The sequence below is a fragment of the Acanthaster planci genome, linkage group LG07 (genome assembly GCF_054643075.1).
Source record: "Acanthaster planci isolate LZ-2023a linkage group LG07, COTS_SCS, whole genome shotgun sequence".
Classification (NCBI taxonomy): Eukaryota; Metazoa; Echinodermata; class Asteroidea; order Valvatida; family Acanthasteridae; genus Acanthaster; species Acanthaster planci.
This window is the reverse complement of record NC_141783.1, coordinates 10,467,702-10,483,009: the sequence shown is the minus strand read 5'-3', so window position 1 is coordinate 10,483,009 and position 15,308 is coordinate 10,467,702. Positions and strand designations below refer to the sequence as shown.

Sequence of the window (15,308 nt, the reverse complement as noted above, 5' to 3'; positions counted from 1 at the left end):
TGTTAGCCCCATAAATAATGCTGATGTGCTGGACAACCTGTTCTCATTGGTCTATCCACCATGTCATACACACCCACAAAAACCAACACGTCATATTTTCTGAAACTTAAACCAAGTGGTAATTGCCCCCTAACAATACATTTAATAAACAATTTGTTATCCACAGCACGTCTTGTATTTCTGGATTTCAACTGAAGGTGAAATTGAGAGGACAAGATGGAATATCTGTATCGGTTGGCAGATTTCGTCCTGGAATTTGATGAAAACAAGTCGGCACATTTTTACAGTATGCAAATTAGAATAACACTGTGAATAAGTTGGCTGGAACATTTTTGCTGAAAATGTTTTTCTCCAAAAAACACTTGGTTGAATTCTCAGGGAGGCGATTTTTCTTGTCAAGGGGCAGGGGTAGTCTAGCATTATTGGAATTAATTATGTGACTAGTATATGCTTTGCAGGTGGGATTTGTACTTGTCTCATTCGGAAAAGATCTTTAGACGTGAATGGAATCATCACATTGTCATTTGTTAAACCAGGTTGCAGGTCCTATGCAACCCATTTGATGGGCGACGGGCGACGCACGACGGAATTCGAAGATGGCATGTTTGGAAATGGTAAATGGCAGAATTGGGACACAACAAAAAGCGACGGACGACGGGCGACGGGCGACGGCAGATATGGAATTCCATAGTGTGTTTTACTTTGTGTATTTTTTTATAAAAGGTGATACGGGCAGTGGTTTGCTAATAATGTTTTGAAACGTAAAATCTGTTGGAAAAAGTCTATTAAACAGTTCTCCTTACAGAGAGAAATGATTGCTCTTTTTTGTATCTTTCACGACATGCTGGGTTGAGGGAAGTACAGCACTGTGAACCTATCAACATACATTCAATTTCGCTCTAGATCTGGGAAGCAGTTTTTTTAAAATTATGTTAGTTCTTTTGTAGGTGTGATAGTACTTACATTAGAGCGAGGAAAGCGTTTTTTTTTTCTTTTTCATTTTTTGGCTCAGTCAGTAGAATGCAGTTTACAAATATCATGGAGTTGTGACCAAAGATCGTATAGCGCCGAAGGCGCAAGATGGATAACTCTGCCCAAAAGATGTAGTCACCATGGGCGCCATTTGAGCAAGCGATACGCCTGCGCGGTTCACGGTATATACCGGTAATGCACAGACGCAGGCGCACCACGTGTACGTGCCCACAGACATATAAACGCATAGACTGCAGGTCTTGCGCGTAAAACCGTTATTTTGAAAAGTATGGGCAAACAATGAAATAGAATTTAAATAGAATCGAAAATAGAATTTTATGGCTGGAATTCTTCAAGTGTGCGTAAATTCCCTATACAGAGGGGTGAATTAGCCCATAGTTTTGATTTTAGTCGGGCACCGCGGAAATCACGAAAATCCCCTGCATGGGGGCGATTCACAATAGTGCGACACCATGAGTTTGCAACGCGTTGGCCAATCACAGCGCGCGAAATTTGTTGACCCTTTCCGAACGCGCATTAGGTCGACAAAGTTCGCGCATTGTGATTGGTCAACGCATTGCAATCTCTTGGTGGCGCACTATTGTGAAACGCTCGTATTTTGAATAGGACCTGGCGGTATATGCATTTTATATGTCTGTGTACGTGCCTGCCACGGCGCCTGCGCCTAGTACATCAATGTGCATTGCGCAGGCGTATCGCTTACTAAAATGGCGCCCATGCAATTAAAACGTTTTACGTGTATTCACGGTTAAGTTCTCCGTCTTACGCCGCTATACGCGGCGCTAAGATCTTTGGTTGTGACTGTGTGGTGTTACAAGCATAATTTTTCAAATTTTACATGCATACTTGTGGATCCAATACATTCTACTAAATTACTTTGAAGGACAAATGTTTGGTCTGCGTATATTGTCAGGAATTTTCAGACAATATTGATATCTGTCAATGATTTCAGACTTTTATATAAATTTATAATACATCTCCAGAGATGGTTATTTTGTCGGTATGTCATGAGCCAAAGAAATGACCGTGGACGCATACAGACGACTTGTCTCCCCCACCCAACAGAAAAAAAAGAAGACAAATTGCCTACCTGGCTTCCCAAATGACTTCAAAACTACTACTCCACAAGCTCATGACATTTTTATTTCTTTCAATAAAAATAAGACTTGCAGATAACCCGAAAGGGTAGGCTTGCGGCCTACATCTGATAAGACTGGTTCATACAAATAAGTATATGTACTTCGGCTCGGAAACGAACAAAAAATGTGAAACTGTGACGTCAGATCAATGTCGGGCTGCAAATTCACGAAAGTTGAACACATTTCGACCGGGGATAGTTTCGCTTCAACTTTTGTGACGCATGAATCAGCCTTTAGACGCATGAAAGTAATAGCTTTATTTTATATTTTGCATTAATGAAGAATTTTGTGGAGTTGGTTCAAACTTCGTACACGAAACGATGTTGTTATTGCGGCCCCTTCCATTATGATTATTGTTGATTGCAAAGTATGATGTCAATGTTGAAGTACAAATGGCATTTGTTGAAAGCATTTTGTTATCAGAATTGTAAACGTTGAAAAAACCTCAAGGATTTTTTTACTTTACCCCAACATTGTACAAGTACATTCCTATACATAAATACACAACTTGTGCATGTACATGTACATATTTCCACATTACGCCAATGAAACACCCCCATGCACACGAACTTGATATCGTCTAGTCCGATCCCCGTCCTTCAATTGCAGCATGTTGAAAATAGCGTGTAAAGTCAAGACACCATACATAGTCCGGCGGCTGCATTTTGGTTGACCGGAGATTGATTGGTGCCGGGGATAGGTAGAAACGTTATATGTGGGTTATCTTCCAAGTTCCAAAATGCAGAAAGTTTCCACTCTGGTCTCGGTTGGTTGGGTGCCAAGCAAATCAACTCCAAAGCCAAGAACTTCTGCATCCTTGATGCATCATGGCATCTGCCTATGGTCAAACGAGATCCCCTGAAGGAGTACCGTGAGGCCACCCATCCCAAGTGCCGTGTTCTTCGACATTGAAAAGTGTTCCGCATATGGAGGTGCCGGTAATCTGTCCCTCACCCTTCCCAGTCCCGACGAGTTTGCGAAATACGTTGGTACGCTGGGCATTGACAACGACACTCACGTGGTCGTGTATGAGAACAACGCCAAGTTTGGGGTCTTCTCAGCTCCGAGGGCCTGGTGGATGTTCCGCATGTTTGGACACAACATCGTCTCAGTTATGGAAGGTGGTCTTCCTCTCTGGACCAAAGAAGGTCATGAAACGACAGATGTCATCCCTGAGGTTGACCGGGTCCAGTTCAGAGCTTCGTACATGCAGAACCTACTCAAGAGCTTCTCAGATATAGAGGCAAATTTGGAGGCGGAGACATTCAAAGTGATGGATGCCAGAGCCAAGGGGCGGTTCACTGGAGACATGCCAGAACCTCGGGAAGGTATCACTTAATTTCAGATCTAGAATATCACCAAGGCTTTGGATTCCACTTTGCAGGCCTTACTTTGTTTCATTGAAATATTTTAGTTGCTGAACAAAATTGCGTCATGAAAGGAAAAAAATAAAGTCCTGACTTGTTTATGTTAGTTAAACAAAAATAGAGGGAATTGATGCTTGTATATGGCGAACTTGAGGAACTCTCTAGTCCCTCAGGATCCTCAGAAGTGCAAGCGACTCATACTTGGAGTAAATCTTGCATGTATCATATATGGCATAAATCAGCTTTATTCGATCTGAAATATACCAAAGTTGTGAACATTTCTAATCTCTGTGAAGTTTACACAGAATACCCAAATCACAAACAGGATTTAAACATGATAAAACAGCAGATAAATTGGCAAAAGTCATGTACATGTAATAATGTGTAAACATAAGTCTTTCTCAGTATGGCTTGTCACATACATGATGGTCTGCATTTAATAGTTCTTAATTTAACAAATTGACTGACAAAACCAGGCTTAAAACTTGGAAATCCAAGACTTAAGTAAAACAATTTAGTTTAATAAATGCAAACACTTACTAAGAACTTTAAGCTGTGGAATAAGCCTAATATATGACTCTGCTTCATCAAACTACATGCTTGCAATAACAAATCCATGCTAAATCTAGCGTTAAACACTATGCTCCATGGTTAAAATTCTCAATAAACCTTTTGTGTTAATGTTAAAATAAAACTCACTTCTTTGGTAAAACTCCTCTTTTAAAGCAATTCAGTAGCTCTGGTCAGATGCATCTGTCTGTTTCGGTTACAAATTAATCAAATTTTGGTCTCAGAATTTCTTCACAGAAAAACATAAACGAAAATAGCTGACAAAACGTGTGGTAGTTTTTCTAAGAAACTTATCGAGGGCTCTCTTTAATGTTTTGGTCTTCACCACTGGACCATCTAATGTTCACGGGGTTGTGAAGGTCACAAATTATGTGATGCTATGAGCACAAGTGAAATGATTTTCTTCAGTTTTATTAAAATGAATGACATTTTGATTCCTTTGTGCCTGCAGGTATTGAGTCGGGCCACATACCCAACTCCATCTCTCTGCCCTTCCAGGCCATGCTTCAGGAGGAAGACGGGATCAAGAAGTTCAAACTGCCAGACGCACTCAGGGAGGCCTTTGCCGATGCCGGCCTGGACCTTGGCCAGCCCATCACGGCATCTTGCGGCTCAGGCATCTCTGCCTGCATCCTGGCCATGGGGGCCTACCTGGCCGGCACTGAAGATGTAGCCGTGTTTGACGGGGCCTGGGAGGAATTCTACCTCAAAATGAAGGACACAAAACCAGAGAACATCTTGAAAGGATAAAAAAAATGATGGCCTTTCCATCTTTGGAGATCGAACACGTTGACTACCGACTTGTAGTAATGAATGACAGTGTCCCGGAATTGGCCACTGTGAGTATGCATGTACTCACGGTCAACAAAAAGATTTTGAATTGTGTATTAAGAATGTACTGGAAATGCAGTAAGCCTCAGAAATAAGCCCCTTTAAAGAGATTGGAGAACAGTATTTTTGTCCAGCCCTAGAACTGTGAGGGGTTTGTCGTCTACTTTGCCTCCGACAACCAAGTGGATGATAAACCTCACAGTTCTAGGGATAATTTTTGTTATGGTTTGTTCAATTTTCTTGCATTATTCTTTTCAGTGTTAAAATATCATTGAAAGTATGCCAAGATGGAAGTGTAATATCGCCGATGTATGTGCCTTTATCAAAGATGACAAAATTAATACACGGACTTATTATTGAAAAGTTTGTACATTGTACTCCTGCAAACTGTGCAAAGGAATTATTTATCTGAAGAAACAGCCAGCTCCATGCCACTGCCAGCTACAAGTTATCATGCAGGTGTCATTTTTGTCATAAAAAAACTCTCCACAACAAACCTATCACAAGTTCACATCTGTTGTTATGCAACTCCATGCTTCGTTTGGCAAGATCTTCTCGTATATGTATTGTTGGTGGGCAGTCAATATGTGCTGTCTGTCAGAACCCCGTTACATGTAGATACCCAAAGGTGGAGTGTTTCTAGTCAAGTTAGGGAGAGGATGCTTATGGAATATTCCGACGAAATATATTGACGAAAAATTGTGTTGAGGTGTTATATACAAGTTCCTATTTTTTTTATGACATTGGGTACGGAAACAAGTTTGACCAAAGCCATACGGGGGAATGTAACAGGGTATATCTTTCTTGCCTAACTTGTCCAGTGAACTCTGAACTGTATGCCAGTTCTAGACCTGATACAAACTCAGAAACAGTATCTGGTGGATATAGAGTTCATACTTGTGTTTATTTTATCCACTGAAGATCACCTGTACAAATTGTTTTATTAGGAAACTAATATGTAAGACAGCGGGGTCATAAACATCTGTCTCTCATATTTTACTGAAGTAAAACTTCTGTGGAGAAGGCCCCTTTATCAAACTAATCAAGAACATGTACATTTATATGCAGTGTATGTGTTGTAACGGCTTGAATATAAACCAACTTCGTGAATTTGTTGTTTTTTTTCTTTTTCTGTGTTAAACCATGGAGGAATAGGAGCCATGGTTACAATTCCACAAAGTTTATTTTTAAAAAAATAGTAAAACTAGTTATATGTATGTGTTCTTCTCGTACATTATAGAGGTTTTATTCTAGTTTTTGGAGTGTAAAAACATCAAGAGAAACTCTATTAAAAATGTGTTCAGCAGAAGGAATGATTGTTTTGTTTTTTTATTTTTTCAGTACATGAAAGGATGAATCATACTTTAATAAAATTAAGCTTTTATCTGGGAAGCTGATTTTTGTGTACATGTTTTATGATGAGTAGTCTTTCATTATTTTGCTGGTCTGGGACACTGGGGGGTATTTTAGCTGGTTGAATTCATGGGCGTTGCATCGCGGTTGCTTGCCCCCTAGAAAAAAATCGAAAAATAAAGAAAAGAGGAAAAAAATGGAAATCAAAAGGATATGAAAGGTACTAAAGCCATCAATTTGTTTGGAGAAAAACCTCAAAATCGACTCCCCTTTATCGGTTCGAAGCACATAAGTGATTTTTATTATACACATGTAATAGCTCCATGGGAGCAAATAAGTGGAAAAACATGGCGACGCTAAAACAGCGCGGAGTGGTAAGGGGCCGTCCATAAGTTTCATTATTTTCACGAGCGTACAAAAAAGTAGCGGACAAAAAATGGAAAACAAACAGGAGTTTGTGATACGTCGGGGGGGGGGATATGTCAGGGAAGGTTTAAGGTCAAGGTGAGAGAATTGTCATGTAATAAATCAAGCGTGAGTTTTCCCCCCGGGAAAGAGTGACTTTGAACTAAGCAGCAGTATGGCTGTATTGAAATCTGCCTAAGATGCTCAAGACACTTCACGAAAATTTGTGTTGAGGTGTTATATACAAGTTCCTACTTTTTTCACGGCATTGCGTACGAAAACAAGTTTAACCAAAGCCATAAGGGGACTGTAGGAGGGGATATCTTTCTTGCCCGACTTGTGCAGTGAACTCTGTACTGTATGCCAGTTCTAGACCTGATACAAACTCAGAAACAGTATCTGGTTTTTTAAGAGTTCAAATTTATTTTTATTTTATCCACTGAAGATCACCTGTACAAATTGTTTTGTTAGGAAACTTACAGACGGTGGGGTCATGTTGTTACTGGGTACATGATAAGACAGAACGCAGGTCTATCTCTTTTTTTAACATTTGGTGGCTCTTAGAAGAGCCGGTTTGTTTGAAGTCGACGCAAACACTGCTTATTTGGAGGTGGTGTACTTGGTGACAGCCTTCGTGCCTTCACTGACGGCGTGCTTGGCCAGCTCACCGGGCAGGAGGAGACGGACAGCGGTCTGGACCTCACGGCTGGTGATGGTGGACTTCTTGTTGTAGTGGGCCAGACGTGAAGCTTCGGCAGCGATGCGCTCGAAGATGTCGTTCACGAAGCTGTTCATGATACTCATGGCACGGCTTGAGATGCCGGTGTCAGGATGCACCTGCTTCATCACCTTGTAGATGTAGATGCCATAGCTCTCCTTTCTCTTGCGCTTCTTCTTCTTGTCCGTGCGGGGAGCGCCCTTGGCCTTGCCCGCTTTCTTCTGTCCCTTTCCGCTTGGCTTGGGTGGCATAGTGACAACGTCTCAGAATAACTGATAAACCTAACGCCAACAGCAATTCTGACGTTTATATACCCTACCCTATGCAAATGAGGAATTCTGTTCGGGATCCTGCTGCAGACCCGCCAATATTACGCGGTTCGCTATTGGTCAATGACCGTACTGTTTGCACACGGCACAAAAATGTCTAGACAGGGACCGCTTCGATTGGTTGATAATGGTGACTGCTCATTGGACAAACGCAGAATCCGCCACAGGATCCTGCTCAGAATCCACCGCACGCCTATAAATACGCAAGATGCATAATATGAGTCATTCTTTCATGAATATACTTCAGTAGAATCTGTGACAAGCAAATCTATTGAAAATGTCGGGACGCGGAAAAGGAGGAAAGTCGCGTGCTAAGGCCAAGAGCCGATCTGCCAGAGCTGGGCTGCAGTTCCCCGTGGGCCGTGTTCACCGCTTCCTGCGCAAGGGCAACTATGCTGAGCGTGTGGGTGCCGGTGCCCCCGTCTACTTAGCAGCTGTTATGGAGTACCTGGCTGCCGAGATCCTTGAGCTGGCCGGTAACGCCGCCCGTGACAACAAGAAGACAAGAATCAACCCCCGTCACTTGCAACTGGCCATCCGCAACGACGAAGAGCTGAACAAGCTTCTCAGCGGTGTCACCATTGCCCAGGGCGGTGTACTGCCCAACATCCAGGCCGTTCTGCTGCCCAAGAAGACCTCGTCCAAGGCCACCAAATAAGCGGTGCATCTTCAGCTTCAACCAACCGGCTCTTTTCAGAGCCACCACAACTTCAAAAAGAGATAATTTCCTTGTCTGTTTCGCTAAAGACTTCCAAGTCGTGGTGTGAAATAAACATCTTGCATGTATGATTGTCGCAGTACGGTTAGGCCCAATTCCAAATAACGAATGTTATCGCTCCTGAGGAGAGCGTTATGTAACTTACGAGGTAGGCTAGCTTGTTTTTAGAAATTTAGATCTGTTAAGGCAAGTGATCTACATTTGGTGAGGTGTCTATGATGGCAGTGAGTATCGAATCAAACATTACACCCGCTAACCTTAAAAGAACCTTTGCAACGTTAACGCGTTGCATCCCCTCCTAAAGCTGTTGATCTTGGGTTTAAAATCCACTTGACATTTTCCATGGTGTCTTACCACTTCCAAAATCAAAGCTGAGTTTAGTTTTCACTCTGAGGGCCGGCAGCAAGCAAGGGGCCAATTTCTTTTTTTTGGGGGGGGGGTTCCAACTCAACGGGGGGAAGACTTATGATCTTACGAGGAGATACTTTGTTGGCTCTTAACTTCAGAATGAACAAATCTTCAAAGCTCTAAAGTGACAAAGAAAATAACCCCCCCCCCGCAAGTTAAATGCTGGAAAGGAAAATTCCACGGCCCAATATTCTTTGTACAGGTATAAGTATTCAAATTTGAAAGACCAAAAGGTTTCTTAATGGAAATAGGGAAATGCGTTAATGTACAAATACAAAACAGATATGTGATAACATGATTGCCTCCTAGCGAATTATAATAGAAAAAGAAAGTCACAGATATATCGATGATGCGGATCACCAATTTGAATGAATCGGGCGTTTTGAACAATGAAGCACTGAATGACCTAACACGAAATACATTTTAAATACACCAAAACAAAAAACGAACGTTTGCAATCAAATTTGTTGGTTGTCTCAAAACTGAATCCAGTAGCCACGCAAATGCGGAAAAGGAAACCCGCGTTTGACAGGTGATGTAAAATCAACGCGAAATTGAATGAGTGAAAACTTCGTGCCTCAAGCTTGCCAAGTGACCTTGCCATACAATCCGCAATATAACAGTGTACACCGAGGTACTTTCACAGACTTTCTGATAGAAGCACATGTATGTACATGTACACGTGATCTGTACATTATGATGTACATTATAAATACATTATATTTTAAATATATTAAATTGCAAGGTAAATTAACAAGAAACACATTGTTCTTAGTACATGTAGTATTAATTGTACATGTAAAGTACACAGTGCATGTGATCACAGTAGGTCTATATGAATGAAGAAGACCTCTATCTTCTATCGCATTTTACTTTTTTTGTTTACAACTTCAACAATTTTAGAAAGACAGTTGAAAAACAATCAGTTCCATTCTGCACATGTATGTACTGTACAGCGCCATGAAGAAGCCAGGGGGACCACAGACTTTCAATTGCGCCCTCTACGAACACACTGTACACGTACGCATGTAAAGACCCTAAATTTGCTTGAAAAACTGGCGCCGATTTCATAGAGCTGCTTAAGCACAGAATTTACTTTAACACGAAAAACCTTGCTTAATAAACAAAGGTTACCAGCTCAAACTCTTTGTGATTGTCATGATAACTAAAAAAGACAGGTTAGATATCATTTCAAAACAGTATACATCACAAGAAGTTTTGGCTGGTAACCTGGTGCTCACTGCTCAATAATACGTGCTCCTAGTACAATGTAGAAATCAAATAATGTATCAGTATCGTTTTATTGTACATTATGTAAATGAACTCTTTAGTCTTTGAAGTGGATTCAGCGCCTGCTGTGACATGTATAATACTGAAAAAAATTGTGAACGTGCGCATATGAATGCAATACATGTCCACATTTTGTATTGTATAATGTATTTTGTTGAAAAATGATGATTTTGTCTACAGGATAGGAGGTACTCAAATGGGAAATCAAATGCAAGGAGACATCTGCAACATCTGATCATTACCAGGAGCACAAGGCAATCGAAAACTAAAGCGAAAGTTTTTTTTTAAGTTAGTGCTTGGATCCCGATCCTTTGACCTTCCAGATTCAGAACCGGAAAAAAATATACATGTATATTTTGTAAATTTGAGAAGTCTCAGATCCGCCGAGAAATTTTTTACCGATGCGTGTACTGTATACATGTACATGCATACAGTCGAACCTCGTTCATAAGGAAAACAATGTTAATGGAAGACAGACTTGAGACCTGAATTTTTTCTTGTAATAACAGGGATCTTATCAAGTCTTATTATATAGTCGAACCTCAAGAAGAGTACTGTTAATACAAGAGTTCTTTTCAGACATCTTTCTAGGGGTGTGTGTTATAGCATGGTTATAGGTAACAAAAGTCTAATACATGTAGCGTGTAGAGCGATTGGACATGTGGGGAGGGGGTTACCCCCGTCTCATTTCTTGTATAGATATACCTGATAATACAAGGTTCCTGTCATAACAGAGTAATTTGCCAAGTCCGAAGGACCTCTTATAAACGTGGTTTGATTGTATTAGTTTTAAAAAAATGTTCGACAGACCAATTGATTCGATTTTTCAGGAGCGAGTGGCCACTTAAACCAGATAGCAAAAGGTTGGAATGTAAAAGGTACCCATACTTTATTTAGTACAGACCAGGTGTACAAAAGAGCTGAAATTCAGGGTCAACATCTAACGAAAAACCTAAAATCAGTTAAAAAGCCGAATTCTCGCACCCCTGCAAATCATCGGCTGCTAGCGCTACAGTACGGGATACCGCTTTTGGAAACACCTTGGTAGGCCTGTTATTGTATACATGTATTATATCCATGTAATTCGTTTATTTTGGGCGCAATTTCAGCTGGAGTTGGTAGAAAGTCAGGGACTATGTTAGACGCATGTTAAAGATGGACTTTTGCCATTTACGCGAGGAAAAGTCGTACATGTACGTCCCTATAATCACTGATAAAATTAAAGACTGATAGGATCTGCTCTTTCAAGATTTGTGGCTCTGAAAAGAGCCGGTTGTTGGAGGGGATAAGTCCCGATTTAAGCTCGCTCTCCACGGATGCGACGGGCAAGCTGGATGTCCTTCGGCATGATGGTCACACGCTTTGCGTGGATGGCGCACAGGTTGGTGTCCTCGAACAGGCCAACCAGGTAGGCTTCGCTGGCCTCTTGCAGGGCCATGACGGCAGAGCTCTGGAAGCGCAGCTCAGTCTTGAAATCCTGGGCGATCTCACGGACCAGACGCTGGAAGGGAAGCTTGCGGATCAGCAGCTCGGTGCTCTTCTGGTAGCGACGGATCTCACGGAGAGCCACGGTTCCTGGCCTGTAACGATGAGGCTTCTTGACACCGCCAGTGGCTGGGGCGCTCTTGCGGGCTGCCTTGGTGGCCAGCTGCTTGCGTGGTGCCTTTCCACCAGTAGATTTGCGAGCGGTTTGCTTGGTACGTGCCATCTTTGACTAGTCGGCTGCTAAATTCAGTTGAATGATATGCAGTTTGAAGAAACCGCTCTGTATTTATACCCTTTGCATGGGTTACCTGATTGGCTGGTCATTCTTTATTGCTATTGGTCACAATTTGACCAATCATGAACGTGACTACAAGGCCGGATCGCAGTCAGGATCCTTACCAAACGTTTTCGGTGAAAGAAGAACTATTTTTCCGAAGAATTACCATTCATCTAGTCCTGATGTAATGAATTAAAAATATTAACAAGGAAATGTCCATAGATACGATGTGTACTGGCACTTTACCGGCTCGTAAGAATGCACAGCTGGACAAATATAATGGAAACGTGTGGCCACTTTGTGCATGCATGTTGCAAATGAGGATTTGGAAATGAATATTCATATTTGCACACGGCACCAGCCTCTCTAAGGTTTCATTGGCCAACCACACAATAACGCAATAGATCAGCCACTTGGCTTTTTCTAGCTCTAACATACATTGTACATAAAGCATGCATGCGTACATGTACAGTACAATGTACATATACATGTACATATCATGTACATGTGCTTTAACAGCACGCGATAATAGTACATGTACAGTACTGTACGTACATGTACTTTATGGATTATTCAGGGTGTATCCAAAAACACAATCCAAATAAAATACATGTAATGGATTGGTGCGTTGAAGTTAGGAAGCGGAATACTTTATATATGGATAGACAGGGCAGTTTTAAAGCTTTCTATTGATGCATTACTTGCAATATTTTTCCTGCAATCATAGTTGAGTGAGCTTTCCGCATTCTAACATTGGGTAACAAATAAATATAATAATTTTTGAAACAATTATTTATTCACTAAAAGAGGAGGATGATTTACCTTTCCCTTTAGTAAAACCATCGACATGTCCACTTTACCTCACAGGGTCGGTGCATTTCCAAGCAACTGCTGGTACTGGTATGCTGCGCAACTTTGTTCAGAATCCGGGCCCGTTACTAAAAAAAAACCCATGTAATCGTAGATCACATGTACAGTCAAGGTAGCCGGCCCAACATGATTGAGGGCAAATCACCGTCTTTGAAGAGTTTCCTCGGTCGACCCTGGCCAGTGATAAAACGGTGAGCTGAGGCACCGTCCCCTACCCACCATCAATGTCTGGAGACATTAGGTTAGGCTCATCAAAGATCACGTGCAGGTGCCTACAGCCATGGAGCTGGTTTATAGCTCCATGCTACAACTGATGGTTGGATGTGCTTTTGACCATGGTTATACCTGTACATGTAGGCCTAGATCCACTCTAGAAGTTACGTAGTTTTGAAAAGCAATGGTGATTGCAAGCTGGCTACCCTGGAACGCTTTCACGAAACATAACGACATATGAAGCAAGATGAGAGCACCCCCCACACCCCTGTTGGTCATTGTTTGATTGGATTGTCAGGAATTCTTTACAGACATTTTGGGGGGGAGGTATGTTAGGTAACATGCTCTAAGGCGTGTATAGGGATTTGACATGTAGGGGGTACCCCTCCGTCCCATATCTTGCTGGGTATACGTAATGAATTCGATCATGGTTCCTCCTCCCGTTTCCAAATTATAAATTTGCTGTTGACAAATAATTAAGTCAAAAGAATAAAAAAATCTGCTTCCGGATTCCCTACCGGCCCTTTTTACAGCGTGACTCTAAAATACTTATCGGCAGGTTTAAAAGATTAAGAAAATTTAATAGAAAAGTAAACAATCCTGTTGTCTGTTCTGTCTCCGTCCTATTTATCCACATGTCAACCTTTCGTACGTCAAATACCTTCGCCTTCTCTACAACAATTCGCTATTATTGGAGAAGAAACTTTGTTGTTTTCGCAAGTTCCTCTCGCGATTCGCCATCGCGATAAACAGTGTTCGTAATGATACTCAGTGGAAGGAATAGTAAATCGAAGAAGCCATGATTGAAATGCGGAAATTTGCTTCCAGTATCCATCCTGCCCAAATACCGTTACACTTACGCAACACGTCGAAAAACATCGATGGAGATAGTTTTTAGTAGATTTCGGCAAATTACCTTACAGAACTTGATTCGTTTTGACTGTGTATGTATTTTCCGTGTTCATGAATGAATTTATTTTGAGGTTTTAGGCCTTACCCGCAAGAACTCTTGTGGCGAGCTTGTTTCCATAAAATGACCTGCCGCAACCTGAGGTTCATCGCTGGCCGGGCCCGCCCACGCGATATACTGCACACAAACATGTACGGTCACTGTTGGCCGTTGGTCTGCTTTGTAAAAATTGATGGAGGCATGTTTTTGTCACCTTTATTGAGTTTTGCAATCGGTAGTCAAATAGAGGAATTAATGACATTTGTAGAAGAAATGTAGAATAGTTTTTTCTTAAGTGTTTCGACCTAACCAGTAACACGTAATCTTTCAACTTCAAGGAGTACCACCGTTGAAGAACTCCGCCCTACTTTGTGCCTAGTTTTCGAGGAAACCTTTGCAACGCCGCACTACGATCTCGTTTTCACTAAGACAAACCTAGGCCTCATGAAGATGATCTAGGAACGATATTGCTGGAAATACAGTTCACTTTTTTTCAACGTGCAGCAGGCGACTTGTTCAATTGAAGACAAAATTCGTACATAAAGGTATCTCAGCTGGTTTCTGGCAAGGTGATAGGACGGCCCTAAACAAACCCATAAGTTTGAAATCATTAAGTGCACCAATACCAAGTAACTAACTGGCTTGTAAATTGTAAATAATTTCTTTAATCTAATTACTCATTCAGCCAGACAGAATTCTCTCTTTTGTATATTTGTGTGGCTCTGAAAAGAGCCGGTTGGTTTTGAGATGGGTCGTGTCCGCTTATCCGCCGAATCCGTAGAGAGTGCGGCCTTGGCGTTTCAAGGCGTAGACCACGTCCATGGCGGTGACGGTCTTTCTCTTGGCGTGTTCGCAATAGGTCACTGCGTCACGGATGACATTCTCCAAGAAAACCTTGAGAACACCACGGGTCTCCTCGTAGATCAGACCAGAGATACGCTTGACACCACCACGGCGAGCAAGACGGCGGATGGCCGGCTTGGTGATTCCCTGGATGTTGTCACGCAAGACCTTGCGGTGACGCTTGGCACCTCCCTTGCCGAGTCCCTTGCCTCCCTTTCCTCTTCCAGACATGTTGAAAGCTACTACTCCGTGTTGTACAAATGAATCGGAAAATGACGATTGAAGAGCCCTGCTTCAATTTATCTCAGTATTGCGGACGTAGTTGAGGTTATTGGCAAGTGGGCGTATCAAACGTTTAAGCTTAACAAGATCTGCCGGGCATTACAGCCAATCACATTGGAGGTACGTACACCGTGCATGCAAAGAACGCAACTGGTGCACGCTTAGATATAGATGTACATGTATGTACAGGTACTATACATTGTACATGTACATGTTATGCTGCTGTGCGTGCTCTAAAAAAGCGCTGTTTAACAACAGGATTCAGGTG

General features: G+C 41.9%; 5 protein-coding genes across 5 annotated transcripts; 2 read left to right on the top strand and 3 right to left on the bottom strand.

The window, feature by feature from the left end:
• Window positions 1–2,770: 2,770 nt before the first annotated feature.
• LOC110973732 (3-mercaptopyruvate sulfurtransferase-like) lies at window positions 2,771–6,307 on the top strand. The gene is given in 4 exon segments (XM_022224785.2): window positions 2,771–2,905; window positions 2,908–3,011; window positions 3,013–3,460; window positions 4,521–6,307. Coding segments are annotated over 4 exon segments (885 nt in total). The 5' UTR covers window positions 2,771–2,871; the 3' UTR covers window positions 4,820–6,307.
• On the bottom strand, window positions 6,299–7,677 carry LOC110973734 (histone H2B, gonadal). Its single transcript, XM_022224787.2, has one exon. The coding sequence runs from the start codon at window positions 7,625–7,627 to the stop codon at window positions 7,259–7,261; it is 369 nt and encodes a 122-aa protein (XP_022080479.1). The 5' UTR covers window positions 7,628–7,677; the 3' UTR covers window positions 6,299–7,258.
• A 235-nt stretch (window positions 7,678–7,912) lies between these two features.
• On the top strand, window positions 7,913–9,271 carry LOC110973733 (histone H2A-like). Its single transcript, XM_022224786.2, has one exon. The coding sequence runs from the start codon at window positions 7,983–7,985 to the stop codon at window positions 8,361–8,363; it is 381 nt and encodes a 126-aa protein (XP_022080478.1). The 5' UTR covers window positions 7,913–7,982; the 3' UTR covers window positions 8,364–9,271.
• A 1,104-nt stretch (window positions 9,272–10,375) lies between these two features.
• On the bottom strand, window positions 10,376–12,627 carry LOC110973661 (histone H3, embryonic). The gene has a single exon (XM_022224648.2). It carries the CDS (start codon window positions 11,827–11,829, stop codon window positions 11,419–11,421), a length of 411 nt encoding a protein of 136 aa, XP_022080340.2. The 5' UTR covers window positions 11,830–12,627; the 3' UTR covers window positions 10,376–11,418.
• A 730-nt stretch (window positions 12,628–13,357) lies between these two features.
• LOC147798630 (histone H4) lies at window positions 13,358–15,025 on the bottom strand. Its single transcript, XM_087139320.1, has one exon. It carries the CDS (start codon window positions 14,987–14,989, stop codon window positions 14,678–14,680), a length of 312 nt encoding a protein of 103 aa, XP_086995446.1. The 5' UTR covers window positions 14,990–15,025; the 3' UTR covers window positions 13,358–14,677.
• Window positions 15,026–15,308: the final 283 nt, after the last annotated feature.